At 45.9% G+C, this 16,109-nt stretch overlaps 1 protein-coding gene across 1 annotated transcript in view; it reads left to right on the top strand.

Annotated features, from left to right (window-relative positions):
- Positions 1-12,838, top strand: part of LOC134049882 (fibronectin type-III domain-containing protein 3a-like) — a 36,652-nt gene extending 23,814 nt beyond the window's left edge. Inside the window, exons 11-26 of the mRNA XM_062502609.1 lie at positions 649-702; positions 1,377-1,498; positions 1,588-1,762; positions 2,262-2,348; positions 2,673-2,811; positions 3,309-3,377; positions 3,680-3,798; positions 3,901-4,006; positions 4,557-4,732; positions 5,185-5,298; positions 5,814-5,963; positions 6,296-6,576; positions 7,026-7,238; positions 7,764-7,930; positions 9,170-9,291; positions 10,387-12,838. Coding sequence (XP_062358593.1) covers positions 649-702; positions 1,377-1,498; positions 1,588-1,762; positions 2,262-2,348; positions 2,673-2,811; positions 3,309-3,377; positions 3,680-3,798; positions 3,901-4,006; positions 4,557-4,732; positions 5,185-5,298; positions 5,814-5,963; positions 6,296-6,576; positions 7,026-7,238; positions 7,764-7,930; positions 9,170-9,291; positions 10,387-10,704 — 2,412 coding nt within the window. The 3' untranslated portion in view covers positions 10,705-12,838. The remainder of the gene's footprint in view (positions 1-648; positions 703-1,376; positions 1,499-1,587; positions 1,763-2,261; positions 2,349-2,672; positions 2,812-3,308; positions 3,378-3,679; positions 3,799-3,900; positions 4,007-4,556; positions 4,733-5,184; positions 5,299-5,813; positions 5,964-6,295; positions 6,577-7,025; positions 7,239-7,763; positions 7,931-9,169; positions 9,292-10,386) is intronic.
- Positions 12,839-16,109: the final 3,271 nt, after the last annotated feature.

Genomic DNA, 16,109 nt, shown 5'->3' with positions numbered 1-16,109 from the left:
GCTGAATTTCTTGCCTGCGGCTTTAGTGTGACAGAGTTGGTAGCAGGGCTCTTCTCTTCTGAACTGGCAGAGGAAAAAAACCCTGATATTTATTTATATCTTCGCTTGAGGTCCTGGATGATAAATAGATAGGACTTAATATTCTTTTAGTTATTTTGACCTGTTCAGACTAAATTTCTTTGGATGTTTTTATAGATGCTCATTTTTAATCTGACTTTTGAATATAACTAACCACTGTCTGTGAAGGCTTGTTGGTAGCTGTGTTTGCTTGGTCCTTGATGTTTGTCTTAATGACTGTGCTGAAAAATGGTTCCAGCTAAATGACTTTAGACAAATTATTTGTAGAGTCTGTGCTTAGAAAATGAAGAAGTTCCCATTTCACGTGTTAGGTGTTGTTTGTGTGACCCCTTAGATTTCACAGGCATGTGGTGAGCACACAGTACAAGGCACAAGGAAAAGAGCTCTAAGAATATAATTTGCTTCATTTATGAAATAAAATAATTTATAAATTCATATTCTAAACTATCAGAACTAAAAGAAGTAGCACAACAGTGGGAGTTTATAATATTCAATATGTAAAAATATTTATAAAACACATTTTAAACCACTTGATTTTAACTCATTTTTTTATTGTTTGTTTATTTTCAGTCCTCAAATGACAATGGTTCCAAAATAACTAATTTTCTTTTAGAATGGGATGAGGTAAGAGCTTTTCTAGTACAAAAACAAAAATCATAATGACATCTGTAGAGCAATTACACTTAAAAATACCCTTTGCTTAGGTACAGCAGCTGTTTTGGTGCAGCTGTCCTGACCATTTTGAAAGGGCAAATGATCAGTGGGAGGGGGCAGTGTAAAACTGCCTCATTTGCCATCCAGAGCATCAGTAATTCCTGTGTTCTCTTCAAATGCATGAGCATTTGGCACCTTTGGGTTGTGTCACAAATCTCCCTCAGCCCTTGTGCATCTTGCTGAGATGTGATGTAATGCAAAGGGATAAAAAAAATTCAAAAATGTGCTTTGTTTTCAACTCAGTGGTTTATCACCACTTTGTCAAATCCACAGTACCAAAAGTAATCGGGTATCTCAGTCCTAATGTAAATTATTACCTGCTTAGGGTGGCCACCAGCAGACTCAGCATGACTATGATACATTAAATTTTGCATTCTTGAGGCTCATTAATTTCTTCTCAAATTACTGTTAAATGATTGAAATTACATTTCTCATGGAAGGTGTCCCTGCCCATAGAACGAGATGAGCTTTAAGGTCTCTCCCAACCCAAACCAGTCTGAGATTCTGGGATTTAGGAAGATGTAGAGTGAGGAGGGTGACCGTGGCAGGGATCAGAGAGTGACTCTGGATCTCCCTGTTTTCAGGGGAAGAATGGCCCCTTCAAGGAATGTTACTACGGCCACCTGAAGCAGTACAAGCTCACCAGACTCACTCCCTCCACAAGATACTCCCTGAGACTGGCTGCTAAAAACGACATTGGAATGAGGTAACCAGGAGCCCAAGGGTACCAAATGATGGGTTTCCCCTTGGATTCAACCAGCTGCTGCTCACCCTTGTTCAAAATCTCCTCCCCAGTGGGTTCAGTGAGACGGTGACATTCGGCACAGCCGGGGTAGTGCCCCCGGCCCCGGCACCACCCGTGCTGCTGGAAGCAGGAGTGACCTGGATGGCCCTGGGATGGAGCCCTCCTGCAGGAGGAGCCTTGGATGACTCCCTCACCTACAGCCTAGACATGGAGGAAGAAGGTTCTGTAAGTGCTGGGCTTTGTGTGGAAACTTCCTTCATAGTGCTGAAATAAAAATGAATTTTTTTTTTACTTTCTGATAAATGGTCGGCAAGCATTGCACGGAGTTTATGGCAGAGAGGCAAAGAATTGCACGGAGTTTGTGGCAGAGAGGCAAAGAATTGCACGGAGTTTATGGCAGAGAGGCAAAGAATTGCACGGAGTTCATGGCAGAGAGGCAAAGAATTGCACGGAGTTCATGGCAGAGAGGCAAAGAATTGCACGGAGTTCATGGCAGAGAGATTAAATGTTGCACAGAGCTCATAGAGTTGAAGTATTGCATGGAATCTGTGGCAGAAATAAATTACTGCATGGAATTTGTGGTAGAGATAAAAGTATTATGTGCAATTCATGGTTGAGAAATTAAGTTCAAGATTTTAAAAAAAAATGTGATTTACCTGCTCTGGGTTTTGTTTTATTTTAAAAATCAGTGATTCTGTTCATTCTGATTTTCCCTCCTTGCCAGGGTTATGGATTTCAGCCCCAGTACAATGGAGATGAGCTCTCATGCACTTTAAGAAACCTGAGGAGGAGTACATCCTATAAGTTCAGGGTTTGTACCACAGCATGTTCCTAATTTCATGTGCTTTCCTGGGCTTTGGCATTTTCCAGCAAATTTTTCAACTTTGTATGTAGTCAGCAGGAATTCACCTGTTGTCCCAACAATTACCTGTTTTGAGAGGAGGTTTGATGAAGTAATAATCCAAATCAGATTTTTTGCACCAGCTAATTTTGATATAAATGTTGTCTTTATTTTGGTTGGGATTTTAATAGAAGATTTTTTTTTTTAATCCTCAGCATGTTTATCCTCTTATCAACATACATTACTGTCATTAAATAAACCAGTTATTCTCTATTCTCTTCCCTCCTCCAACAGCTCTTTGCCTACAACAGTGAAGGAAAAAGCAGCCCCAGTGAGGTGGTGGAACACAGCACCAAACCTGACAGACCTGGAGCTCCAAGCAGACCTGTTGTAAAGGGCAAGATCCATCCCCACAGTGTGAGAGTCACGTGGGGTAGGTGCCTTGGGGTATTCCAGTGCTGCTGGGGTGTGGAGAGCCTCTCTCTGATTCAATGAGAGGGAGCTCAGGCTGATTATTTATCTGCAGGTATTGTTATTGCAGGAGAAATACTCAACCTTATCCAAAAATGGTTAATTTTGAGGCTGTGGTACCACAGTGGTATTGTTCATTCATTTTTGAGAAGCAGTAACTGCTGAGATAATACCCTCTGGGTTAACTGTGATGTTTAATTCTTATGTTGACTTAAAAAGTAAGACCTGATACCTGAAATTGGGAGTGTTTTCCCAGTTACTCTTCCTGGCATAATAATGATGAATAACAGGAGGAAAATTGCTCTGAAAAATGTATTGTGAATAATGAAGTACATTGGTTTCTCTTGCTGGTTGAGTTGTCTGTGTGAATGGACATGTAGGTGTTCACTGGAAAAGCTGATAACAAAACAGTGCCTTGATATGAAATCTTCTGTAACTTAAGGTGTTGATTTCTTTCAGAACCCCCCAAGGATAATGGAGGATCAGACATTTCTAAATACTTTTTGGAAATCTCCGAGGCATCATCTGGTAAGGAATCAGCTTTGGGTACTAATACAGTACTCAAGTCTCATCCCTGCAGGTATTTAATTCACATTTAGATGTGGGACATGGTTTAGACTTGGATTTTGGAGATATTTTCCATCTTAAATGATGGTTACTCCAGCAGTCACTTCTGATTTCACACAGTGTGTTGTGTTGTGCACGTTCCCTATATAACTAATCATTTCAAATTAATTCTCTGGCTTGACTGCCTTAATAATTGTGTGAAAGAATTTTCAGGTGGGATTTTAGAAAGGTCTGAAAGGGTAAAGTGTTTTTCCTTCCCCCAGGAGGGAGGTGGGAGCCCATTTACAGCGGAGCCCAGCGGGAACACGTGTGTGACCACCTCAGACCTGGCACCTCCTACAGGCTCCGGGTGTCCTGTGCCAGTAAAGGTGGGGACAGCCAGGTGAGCAGCACGAGGGGAAGGGTGCTTCTGGAAACCATTTCTGTTCATCTTTTAGTCAAATGCTTTATGTCTGTGCTCTGCAATGACCTGTGTCCCTGGCAGGCCTCTGATGTCACGACTGTCACGACAGCAGCCGTTCCCCCTGGGCCCTGTCCTGCCCCAGCCCTGGTGGGCAAAGCCAAGCCCAAGGAAATCACTTTGCAGTGGGGTAAGCACCAGAGGTGGATTAAAACATTGCTCTGATTTCAGTCATCCAATTCAAAAATCTAGAGAACTCTTCACAGAGAGAAAAAAAAAAAGAGGGAAAAATAATCTAGAAATGCTGTCCATGGCCTTAGTTGTTTTTTAGGGTGGGGTTTTTGTTTTGTGGGATTCTTTTTAAGAAGATCAAAGCTTCTATCCACTTTTGGTAGGGTGATACAGTGAGATTTAAGCAGATATAAATATTTTCCAGTGAGAAAGTTTCATGTCTGCCCATGACAGACACCTGCTTGGCAATTTAAGTTCAACTCTTGTTTTCCTGCTGTTATCTCAGTAAAGGAGATATGCAAAAATTAATGAAGATACACTGTTTTGTGAAAAAAACAGGGAAAATATATGAAAAAACCCCTGATGAAGACCATCTTAAACTATCAGTACCTGGGGGGGGGGAAAGCAAGCTTCATGAAATGTATCAGCTCAGACACATGACAAGAGCGTGCCCTAACTTAGGGAATTCAGAAATTAATCGGAAAATCCAATCTCTTTTTGTTTGCCAGCCCCCCCAGCTGTGGATGGAGGCTCTGAGGTGACAGAATATCTCCTGGAGATGGCCAGCTCGGAGCAGGACGAGCGCAGGGTGGTTTATCAGGGCCCAGCAGCTGAGTTTGGAGTGACCAGCCTGCTCCCAGGGAGAACCTACAGCTTCTGGCTCAGGGCAGGGAACAAAGTTGGGGTGAGAACTGCACTCACATCTCACTGCTTCCACACAAGGGACACGAGTGATGGTGCTGAGGGGCTTTTGAAGCCCGTGTTGTGTGAACCTCCTGATGTTTGTGCCTTTGGAAATGTTGGATGAGTTAGCCCCAGCTCAGCAGCATTGTGCGGAGAGGGGAGTGTGCCAGCCATGCCAGCTTGGGAGAAGCGTAGGATAAACTTTGGTGGCAATAAAAATCTTTGTGAAGCAGTCCCCAGCTGCTGCTGGAAGGCAGATCCTGGCTGGGGGAGGGAGGAGCTCAGGTGTCCTGTGGGAGCAGGGCCAGCTTCAGGTACCTGCAGGGAATTTGAAACTGAGCCCTGAACTCTGCTGTTTGCTTCCCTGTCAAGTTAAAAATTGTTTGCTTCACTTGCACATCAGTTCTTGCCCTGGTGCTGTTGCTGTGTTCATGCAGTGTTGTTTTCCTGCAGTTTGGCCCCTACTCTGAGAAGGCAGAGCTTTGCACTGCTCCAGGACCCCCGGAGCAGTGCTGCAAACCCCTGATAACCTGCAAAAGTGCAACTTGTGCTGTGGTTTCGTGGGAGGTAGGTGTTGATGGCTTCCAGTGCCATCCAAATTACTGTTTGGCTTTTAGAATTTTAGTGACACATTTCTGATACACAGAAATGAGAGAAATACTATATGTAGAGGTAGAATACTTTAAGCTCATTCCTTTATAGATATCTGTGTTGGGTTTGTAAACTTCGGGAGTTACTAATTTCAATCCTGACTGGACAAAATGGGTGGCATTTAACCCTCCTCATGGTGTGGTAATTAATATATAGTGAATTAATTCTTCTAAAGTGGTAAGAGATCGTGGGTCAGTCAAACTTCAGGTGTGAACTGTGGTGGTGTTACAGCCACATATCACCTTTTAACTTAAAATCCCTTGGAACAGACCTCAGGTTTCAATCCCAGTGCTTCCAAAGGCTGGATTTGATGATCCTGGAGGTGTTTTCCAACCTTTTCTGTGACTATCACCCAGTGTAACAGAGCTCCCCCCGGGTGCTGGGGGTTTGCAAGTGCAAGATCTGAGCAGAGTTTCTCCCTCACCCCACAGAGCCCAGCATGCAACGGAGCAGAAATCACCGAGTACAGGCTGGACTGGGGCCAGGTGGAGGGGTCCATGCACATCATCTACACTGGCCCCTGCCAGAGCTATGAGGTCAAGGGGCTCACACCTGCAACCACCTATTACTGCAGAGTCCAGGTAGGAAAAGCCTTTAGGTGACAGTGGGCACTTGCAGTTTGGGGACAGACTCCAGCTAGAGAGGAATAAAGTCATGTGCTGTCACCTGCTCATGCAATAGAGAAGGTAATTGGGAAAAACACTTCCCTTGTCCCCCAGTCCCTCTTCCTACCCTGAAGAATTTAGATCCAACGTGCTGTGAATTACCAGCTGCTCTGCCCTGTTGACAAATTACTCAGGAGATTTTTCCACTCTGTTCCATGTTGCTTTTAAGAGCACACGGAAGGCTGCGAGAGCTGTGAGTGCCAGATTGGAAAACGGGGGTTTGGTAACTCCTGTGTGGTGTCTTTCAGGCTGTGAACGTGGCTGGGGTGGGGCTGTTTGGGGACACAGGAGTGGTGACCACGCCCCCGTCGGTGCCTGCAGCCGTGGCCGTGCTCCACTTACTTGAAGAGGATCAGGTGGAAATTTCCTCCCCTTTCTCCACGTGCCTTGCAATCCAGTGGGAAGAGCCCTGCTGCCACGGGGCAGAGATCACAGGGTACAACATCGAGTATGGGGAGAAGCAGCTGGTCACTGTGGGGAGAAACACCACCCATGTCCTTGAGAATCTGCTGCCTGACACCCTGTACAGGTAAGAATTATTCTGAAATCACATTCATAGGATTTCAAAGTCCTTTTGAGGGTAGCACTTGGAATTTTTAGAACAATTTTTCATGCAGCTTACAGACCTATTTGCCTAATTCACCCTGTAATTCCAAAAAGCATTCCTTAAATTGTCATATCCTGAGATGATGGTTGGTGTTCAGGTTCACATTCTGCCTCAAAGCCAAAACTTCAAGGTTTCTGGGTTTAGAATTTTTCATTGGGATGCTCAGGTGTGTGGCCAGAACAAGTTGGATGGTCAGGTAAGAGAACAGGGGTTCCTGTGACCTCAGCCTTGGTTAAAGCTGAGTTCAGATTCCATTTCTAACTGCATCTTAATTGCTTTACTGTTTGGAGTTCTACTCTGTGCACCTTTTAACTCTTGCTTGGTTACCCAGCACTTTTCCTGACCATGTGGCTGCTCTCTCCCATTCCCAGGATCAGGGTACAGGCCATCAACAGCTTTGGAGTTGGTCCTTTCAGTCATTCCATGAAAGCCAAAACCAAACCACTACCTCCTGACCCTCCCCACCTGGAATGTGTGGTCTTCAGCTACCAGAGCCTTAAACTGAAATGGGGAGAAGGGCCCAGCAGAGCTTTAATTCCCAACCCTACTCAGTTCAACCTGCAGATGGAGGACAGGTTTGGCAGGTGAGACCATTAAGGATCTTGTGCTTTTTACCACTTCATGTCAAGTTTTTTTAAGGGGTTTTATGTTATTCTCCCTTGTGTTTGCACCACAGAGTCATTGGGGCATCCCAGAGTTTGTCCTTTTGCAGTTTTGCATCCCATCTTTCAACCAGAAATGCTGTCAACAGCTTGCACTTCTGCTGCTTGTAAGCAGTAAATACTATTTAAAGAATAAGTCCCTTACCACCACCCTGTGCTGGCAGTGTTATTTTTGTACATTCTAAAACAAAGTCGGGCCTGCATATAAGAAACAGTGGTTGGCCAGCTGTTCTTTAACTGGAAATTACAATTTATTTTGGATATTCAAGGGCTGTTCTCTTGATTCAGAGTAGTTGGGCCCTGCAGCCTCAGTGGGAAGAAACCTGGGACCCTGGGAGTGCAGCATCACTGCTTTGCCCTTACCTCAAATCCAAGTGTTTCAGGTGTGATTCTGCCCTGCACATCGGTGATTGCTGGCTAACTGTGTGTGTGTTGTGTGTCCCCCAGGTTTGTGACAGTCTATAATGGTCCCTGTCACACCTACAAGGTGCAGAGGCTCAGTGAATCCACCACGTACCATTTCCGCATCCAGGCGTACAACGACGCTGGGGAAGGAGCCTTCTCTGAGGTCTGTGCTTTCACCACCACCAAGTCTCCACCTGCACCTCTCAAAGGTGAGCTGCCCTGCTGCTGGAGCCCTGGAAACTTAAGAGTTTTGGGTTGTCTGTGCTGACAGGCACTGACCCCCAGGAGAGCACTGCTTTTGACCTGAGGCCGTGGAGAAGGCTTCCAAAATTGAGGGATGGAACTGGGATCACGGGTGTGTAGTTTGAATAGAAGTGTGTAATGTCACATGGTGGGAAAATACAGAATTTATTATTTTAGAATGTAGTAATATATAGAAAGCAAGATGGAGGTTTTATGGTGGAAGTTTTCTTCTTCTTCACCTTCTTCTTCGTGGGTCCAGGTGGTACTTTTGTAATTGGATAGAAAATTCTGCACTGCAGGTCATGGGTGATTGGATATTGGGTTAAAAGTAAAAATAATTTAGATGGCTTTTCTTAATTGGAAAATTTGTCCTTAAAAGGCCTTGTAGAGAGAGAGATACATCTCCATTTTTAGTTTGTTAGCTAGAAGTGCTGTAGAACTCACTGTAATATAGATAAGGATTAATAAGCATCTGAGTCTGAACATGAAATACCTTCTCTCAAGCTTTTAACCCCCACTCTGGCAGAGAGAAAAAGAAGATAAAACACAATACCCTGGCAACTGCTGCAAGCCACTGGTGGGCAGGATTGAATCCTACAACTTGACCCTCGGGCTGTCTTTGCAGGGATAGAAACACAAACTCACTCTGAGGGGCTTTGTCTGGGTGTGAAAAGGGCTCTTCTGTTGTCATCACCTCCTGCACTGCAGCTCTGCCACCCCTGAACTGTGCATTCCCACCTTTGCTCAGCTGGAAAGGAATTTTGCAGGGTTATCCATCAAAGTTGCAGCAGTGTGCAGGCAAATGAGAGCACAGTTAATTCCTCTGATCTTCACTTTTTAACATGAACATTAAAGGTCATCATTAAAGTCACTGTGGTCAGAGTGGTGAGTGCCTGCAGCACAGTTAATTGACTGAACCATGGTTAGAACATAATTTCAGCTCTGCACATGAGCAGAAATGTTGCTCCTCTCTGCAGACATGATGGGCTCACCCTGGCAGCTCTGAAAGACCAGCAAGTGTAACCTACACATAACAATGATCATTTTTTTAAGCTCATGTCATCAAATAGAAGATAAAGAAAGAAACAAGAAAATCTTAATTGCTTTAAGTTACTGGAGTGAGTTGCCCCTAAGCATGACAGCTGTACATTTGTAGAGACCATTGTTCTTTTTCTAAAACACCAACAAATCACTTTATTTTCCAGCACCTAAAGCAATTCAGCTGGAAGAAAACACTTTTGAAATCACATGGGAGCCTCTACAGCCGATGAAAGGAGATTCCATTGTTTACATCCTTCAGCTTGCTGCTGGCAGAGAGTTTGATCAGGTACCTTTTATGCAGCATCAGGAATGTGAGGGGTTTTGACTGGGGAAAATTATTACAAAAAAAAGATGTGCGTATTTCTTGTGGAAGGTGTCCCTGCTCATGACAGAGAGTGGAATGAGATGGGCTCTAAGATCCCTTCTGACCCAAACCATGCTGTGATTCCACGATTTGAAGGTTGAAATTCTGTTTGGGGAGGTGACAGGGAGACTTCATTTTAGAAAGTGTGAAGTGGGTGAGCACTGGTTTATCCTGTTCTCCCAACAATTCCTTTGGCTCTTGATTCTTAAACCTGTGGGTGCCACTGCCTCTGTTAATCCACTTTGGTGGAGGAGCTGTAAGGAAGAAAATGCAGGATGACTTTTTTTTCTCCTGAGCCACCCAGCCCAGGTGAGCCCTCACTGTGGGATGTGGCAGGAAACCTAAATGAATCGTGGCTTGTCCAGAGATTTAAGCTGTGATTTTTTGAATCTGGGGAGAGGAGAGCAGCTCCAGGCTGTGCCCAGGACTGCACACACCCCTGGAGCAGGACAGGCAGCTCCAGGTGCTGGTGGTGAGTGAGGTGCTGTAGGAGATTAGTTTGTAAGGACAATGCAGAAGGCAATCTTTCCCAATTAATTACAGCTATACTGATTGCCGAGAAGTGGAGACAGCCTTGCCTGCCCTATGAGGGTTGGGTTTATAAAAGAGTAGGTTAGCTAGTCAAGAGTAAGTTGCAGTTGCAGCTGCAGCTTGAGACTGAGAGTCTGCTGCATTTGAAGATGGAGTTTGCTGGCTGTGCTGTGATGAGGAAGGGATGTGTGGTCATGCAGGGGACAGATAGGGTAAGAAGGTGCTGTGTGAGGGACACACAGGGCTAGGTACCTGGGAAAGGGACAGGTTGGGGTAGCCAGTCATACAGAAGGAAGAAGGAAACTTAGAAGGAATCAGAGCTGTATAGAGCTGCCTGTAAGAAAAGGGAGTCAGCGCTGTGAGAAGCTGCCTGTGAGGCTAGGAGTCAGAGTTGCTATTAAAGACTGGTGTCGGTGCCAGCTGTGTCCGTCTCGACACGATGACTACGAGGTGCTGCAGACTGAAGTGGCTCCTGTCTCCTGCCAGGTGTACAAGGGCCCCGAGCCGTGGTTCCGGCTGCCGGCCGCGCAGGCGAGCTGCGAGTACCGAGCGCGCGTCTGCGCCGGCCGCCAGTGCCACGACCTGCCGGGCAGCCCGGAGCTCTACGGCCCCTACAGCCCCAGCACCGTGTTCTGCTGCCAGCGCCGGGAGCCGGGCCCCGCCGCGGCCCCGGCGGGCGCCGAGCTGGGGCAGAGCGGGAAGCGGCTGCGCGAGGAGCGCGCCATCGCCATCGCGCTGCTCTGCGGCTTCGCCGTGGTCGCCATCCTCTTCGCCGTGGTCATCCAGTACTTCGTCATCAAGTAGGGGCAGAGCTGGCCCTGCTCGGCTGTCTGTACAGAGCTCTCTGGGGTATTTATGGGTAGTTCAGTGAAATCCTAGCTGGGAACCCCTCGCTCCGTGCGTTCCCGCTCCTGCTGCTGGCGAGGCTGGCTCGGCGGATCCTTTCCAATGCTGAAGGCAGATTTCCTGTAGAAAGGGTGATCCTGGGGGTCTCTGCAATCAGGGTGAGCCGTTGGGGAGCAGCGGTCAGCTGCCTTGCGGTGCGCACTGGGGGTGTGCACGCTCCTCTCTCCCCATCCCAGGCAGTTGGAGAGGGAAGGCATTGCTAGAACAGTCCTTTCCCAGCACCACCGGAGCAGCGGGAGGCGGTGGCTGTTCCGTCAGGTTTCGCTGTAGTTTGATATCCGTGAAATCCAGCAGCACGAGTGCTTGAGCTTAGAGCAGAACTGCAGAGCCTACTAGAGCATACCACATTTACTAGACTGTAGAAGGAAAGCAGAATATTGACTTAGTGATATTACTACTTTACAGTTATTTTAATACTTGGGATTCAGTAATAATCATTTCAAGTGTTGGAGTAGAGGGTGCCAGGGTTTTTTAGGGTTTTAATCCAAACCAATGCCAGCAGGACGTGGCGCTCGGCCGGCTTGCCCAGGAAAGGCTCTGCCCAGAATGTTCCTGCTGTCCTGAGCAGCTTTGGCCCAATCCACATTTCACTCTCAGTGCCTGAGAGAAAAGAATTCCCTGTGCAGCGTGCTCAGAACAGCACAGGAGTTGTCTTTAAGGAGAAAGAGTGCATTTATGATAAATGTTACACTATTTGGCTCAAACTGAGCAAATGTTTTTGTACTATTATTAACCTAAAAAATAAAAAAGTTCAGCCTGCTTTGGGTGCCCTTCTAACTTAACCCCAATGAGCAAATCTTAGGTGAGAGAACTCTTTTTAGATAATGTTTATACGATGTTTTAAACTTGCTATCCCAGTGGTAGCAGCTTCACATTCCATGGTTTTCCTGTTGGGAATGTTCAGCCTGCTATGAACTTGTCTGAAACTCGTCCTGGTCGGCTGGGGGGATATTTTTGTGGACACTGTGCACTACATTTGACTGTTGTGTTCCATCTGCTTATGAATCCCTGAGGAGGAGCCTGGCAGCCCCTGGCTCCATTAGATCAAAGCTTTTGAAAGCTGGAACTCACAAATTTCCAATGTCAGGATGGGTCTTTCCAACAGCATTTGGAACATGCCACAGAACAGTAGGTTTAAGGTATTTTGCAAAGTCTGTGGTGCCACTTTGGCCATCAGAGCAATGCACTTGTGGGTGGGAGGATGGATGTGACAGAGATACCGGTGATGTGTTTCCAGTAATTAATTAATCACTTTTAAGGGTCTTTCTCCTACAGCAGTTGAAGAATAACGTTGTATTAGAGTTTGAGGCATTGTGTTGTATTTCAGATGTGGAAAACCTAAATTATGACCTAGTATCACTTAATCCTCTTCACAGTAGATTGATGGTGCAATCTGAAATTAATCTTCTCAAAACGTACTCTTCATTTTTGTACTCTATTTATTTTGATTAAAAGTCCTGGAAAGAAAAAAAAAATGTATGTTTGAATGTATTGTTCTACTTGTAGCAGAACTTTAAGTTAATCATTTATTATATCATAGAAATCTCTCCCTCCAGTGTCAGAGTTTTATACAGATATTAGTCTCTAGTTTGCAGAAGAGTTTACAGTCTGTCTTTATTTTCCTCATACTCTCCCTTTAGCAGATGAACTGCCTGCAGCAAATCTCTGTTGCCAAAGGGTTCTTTTTTAACTCCATAGAACCAATTTGTAGAGGTTTATTTGGCAATAATAGTCCTGAAATTAGGATTGCAGAGTAAATACTAACAAGTCAACACTGTTAAAACATGAAATCCATTCCTTTTGTAATTGCCACAAAGTGCTCGTATTTCTAGAGAATATTCAGGATTTATACTGCAACATAGATTTTTCCATCAGCTGTTGTCCATTCCAGAAGGATGTACCCTCGTGGCATTAATGTATTTTAGGTATCTTCAGTTTTCTTGTATTGTCATTTCTGAGGTATCTCAAACATATGTTAAAGCTGCCATGCATTGTATTACTAAATTGTAACTATCAAATAGATAATATATTTAATACAGCCAATAAATAATACAAATGTATTCAAATTTGACTCTGAGCTCCTGTGGTTTTGTGGGATTTATTCTCATTTGTGTCAAGTGTAATTTAAGGGAAGGGAACGTGCTCAGTGTCATTAAGAGCTGAATTCACTTGGGACCCTTGAATATCACTTCCATTTCTCCTCGTGCTGCAGGAAGGACCTGCAGCTCCCAGGTGAGGTAATTCTGGAAATTGAATCATTGGGGGCTGATTACCAATTTTCCGACATTTTGTGTCAACTTGGGGTCTTTCCCCCTTGAGCTCTTCCCCAGCATTTGCTGCTGAGTGTGGAATTGCCTTAATGATATGATGAAGGTAAGATGGGAAAGGCTGTATTTGACCATCATTCCCAAAGAGACAGCTGGACACTCAGCCTGGATAAACTTTCCACTTCAGGGATAGTCAGGGATGAGGAACTGGAAAACGCTGGGGTGGAAGAGACAGAGTTGGGAATGCCAGGGGAAAGGCTCTGGGAAGCTGGAAGCACAGAGCCAAAGAGAACAGCAGGATATCCCCTGCCACAGTCCTCAGAATTCCTCCAGAACCCAGCAGGTGTGAGAGGGGTATCAGCTACAGAAAAAACATCCTCCCCCTCCTTGGAGCTGAGCCCTTTGCAGCTCTTTGCTCCCAAGGACTGCTCAAAAGTTGGTTTTGTGGAGCCAAATAGTGTGGGATTGGTGTTGGAAAGGTCAGAGCTGAGCACAGGCACTGCATTGTCCAGCAAATCCCAGATCTGATGTTAGGGAGATTCCTGCTGCCCTTTCCAAGAGGCAGAAGCTCTGGCTGGGCTTGTTCATGTAGATTTGGACATCTCCCAACAAGAAAAGCTGTCCTTGTGCCAGGGCTGTGTGTGGCTGCACCCTGAACACCTCAACAAATCCTGTCTGGGAAGAAATCCCCAGTGAAATTTCACAGAATCACACAGTGGGTTGGGTTGGGAGGGACCCTAAAGCCCATCTTGTTTCACTCCCTGCCACACAGTCACACCTTCCCCTATCCCAGGTTGCTCCAAGCCCCATCCATCCTGGCCTTGAACACTTGCAGGGATTTAAGATTTATGGGATTAAAATCCTGCACCCTGAGCAGAGCCACGTGCCCAGGCTGTGCTCCTGATTTCTCCCAACAGATGATTCCCAGCTGGCTGGCAGCTGCCTGGGATGAACAACCCGCGGCACCCGGAGGAGTCGCCGGGCCAGGACACACCATGACCCCATTTCCTGTTTTCTGATGCTCAGAACAGCCCCAGTGTCTGAGCAGAGGGGAAGGGTGGCTGCTCTTCCATGGGGCAGTGTGTGGTGCCCATGGAATGTGTCCTGTGTTTATCCTGGAGAAAAGGAGACGCAGGGGAACTTCTGGCTCTCCACAACTCCCTGACAGGAGGGGACAGCCAGGGGGGTCGGGCTCTGCTCACAGGGACAGGAGGAGAGGGAGCGGTCTCAGGTTGTGCCAGGAGAGGGTTAGATTGGACATCAGCAGGAATTTCTTCATGGAAAAGGTTGCTAAAACATAGGAACTACCCGGGGAGGTGCTAAGAGTGCCCATCCCTGGAGGTGTCCAAGGAAGGACTGGAGGCGGCACTCAGTGCTGGGGACAAGGTGGGGATCAGGCACAGGCTGGACTCGATGGTCTTTGAGGGCTTTTCCAACCTCAGTGATCCCATGGCTCCCAGCATGGCTGTGCCCCACAGGACTCCATGGGGAGAAGCATCCATGGCCAGGAAGGCATTTGTGGCCCTGGGGACAGGTGACTGCCCTGTGGGAACGGGCTCTCCCTGTCTTCTCCTGCTGCTTTCCTCCCAGAAATCCTGCAAGTAGCTCCTGGTTGTGCTTCCCAGAGTGGAAAATCACCTGTGGGCAGGTGGAGAAGGTGGCACAGAGGAGGCAGGAGAGTCAGAGGGTGGCACAGAGGGTTTAGGGATAAATCCCAAGCCCCACAGAAGTGCAAACTACCATTTTCTTTCCTGCCTTGGGAATAAGTGGTGTGACAGCTCCATGTGCCAAGTTCCAGCCTGATTCCAGCCTGTGGAAGAGTTCCTCTACCCCTCTTTCCTAAAACAAGGGGAAAGAAAAGTGGATTTTTTTGCTGTTGTTGTCTAAGGTCAGTGTCTTGGAATTCCTCCTCCCTCCCTCCTCCCAGGATGTTTTTGTGTAACGCACTCTGACTCATGGAAGTCAAATGACTTGGCCTCAGTGCTGCCTCAGCACACGAATTCTGGCCCAGGAATGCTGTGCCTGCCCCTTGTGCTGGGTCAGGGTTTTCCAGCTCCTCCAGGCTCTGCCAGAACCATGGGGCTGCTCCTGTTCCCCCAGGCTGAGCCCAGGACCCCCAAACCCAAAGCAGGGCTGGGCTGTGTCTCCATCCAGCTTGGTTGATGAAGGTGCTGGGTGCTTTCCTGGCTCGGGATGGGGCACTTGAGCTGCTGCTGGAATCAGAGTGTTATAAATACATATTATGGTATTGGCTTTTTGCAAATAATAAAGTGAACACTATATGCATAATGTTAAAATAATTTTTAAGATACAATTTTCTTTAGGAGTAATGTAAGCTGATAAAGTTTCTTTATAGTAAGTGAACCACCTACATAGCTGGATAACACCCAGTGAAAACACCTGTTACTAATATACCACTTACCAGCACCGACCATCTAGAGAAATTAAAAACCACAACCCAAATTAAGACTGATTAAAAAAAAAAATTAAAACCACAGCCAAAAAACACACGTGCTCTAAAAAAGCAGACTCAAGAAGTAGCTATGTAAAACGGTTCTTAGAATATAAAAAATCAGTTCATAAAAAAGTTTAAAAATGTATAATAAGTCTGTAAATATGCAATGAGCTGCTAAACTTCAAGAGTGTCTCCAAAACAGCAGGTGTGCTCTTAAGTAAATGCCAAGCACCCAACCATAATAACTTTTTGCTTTATTATTTATCTCTTATTGTCTTTTTTAAACCTTTTAAAATCTACCAGAAGAGTGAACCTTGTTTTTCACAAGAGGGAGCAGCTCTTGGTGTCTCCATCTCCGGGATGGGAGTCCCCAGCACGTCCTGTTCCTCCAGACCTTACTCCAGACAACACATTCCAACTGCTCCTGGAGCACTGCTGGTGGCCTGTATGACAAAATCACAACAAAACTCGGTTTTTGGTTCTGTTTTGCCTCAAAAAGTGAGACATTTTAACAAACTTCATATGGAATGTGCTCTAAATGGCTTCCAAATCCAGTCAGCTGCCATAAAAGACAGCTTTAA

Source organism: Cinclus cinclus, chromosome 15 (assembly GCF_963662255.1).
Source record: "Cinclus cinclus chromosome 15, bCinCin1.1, whole genome shotgun sequence".
Taxonomy (NCBI): Eukaryota; Metazoa; Chordata; class Aves; order Passeriformes; family Cinclidae; genus Cinclus; species Cinclus cinclus.
The sequence above is the reverse complement of the archived record's forward strand: the minus strand, read 5'-3'. Positions and strand labels throughout refer to the sequence as shown.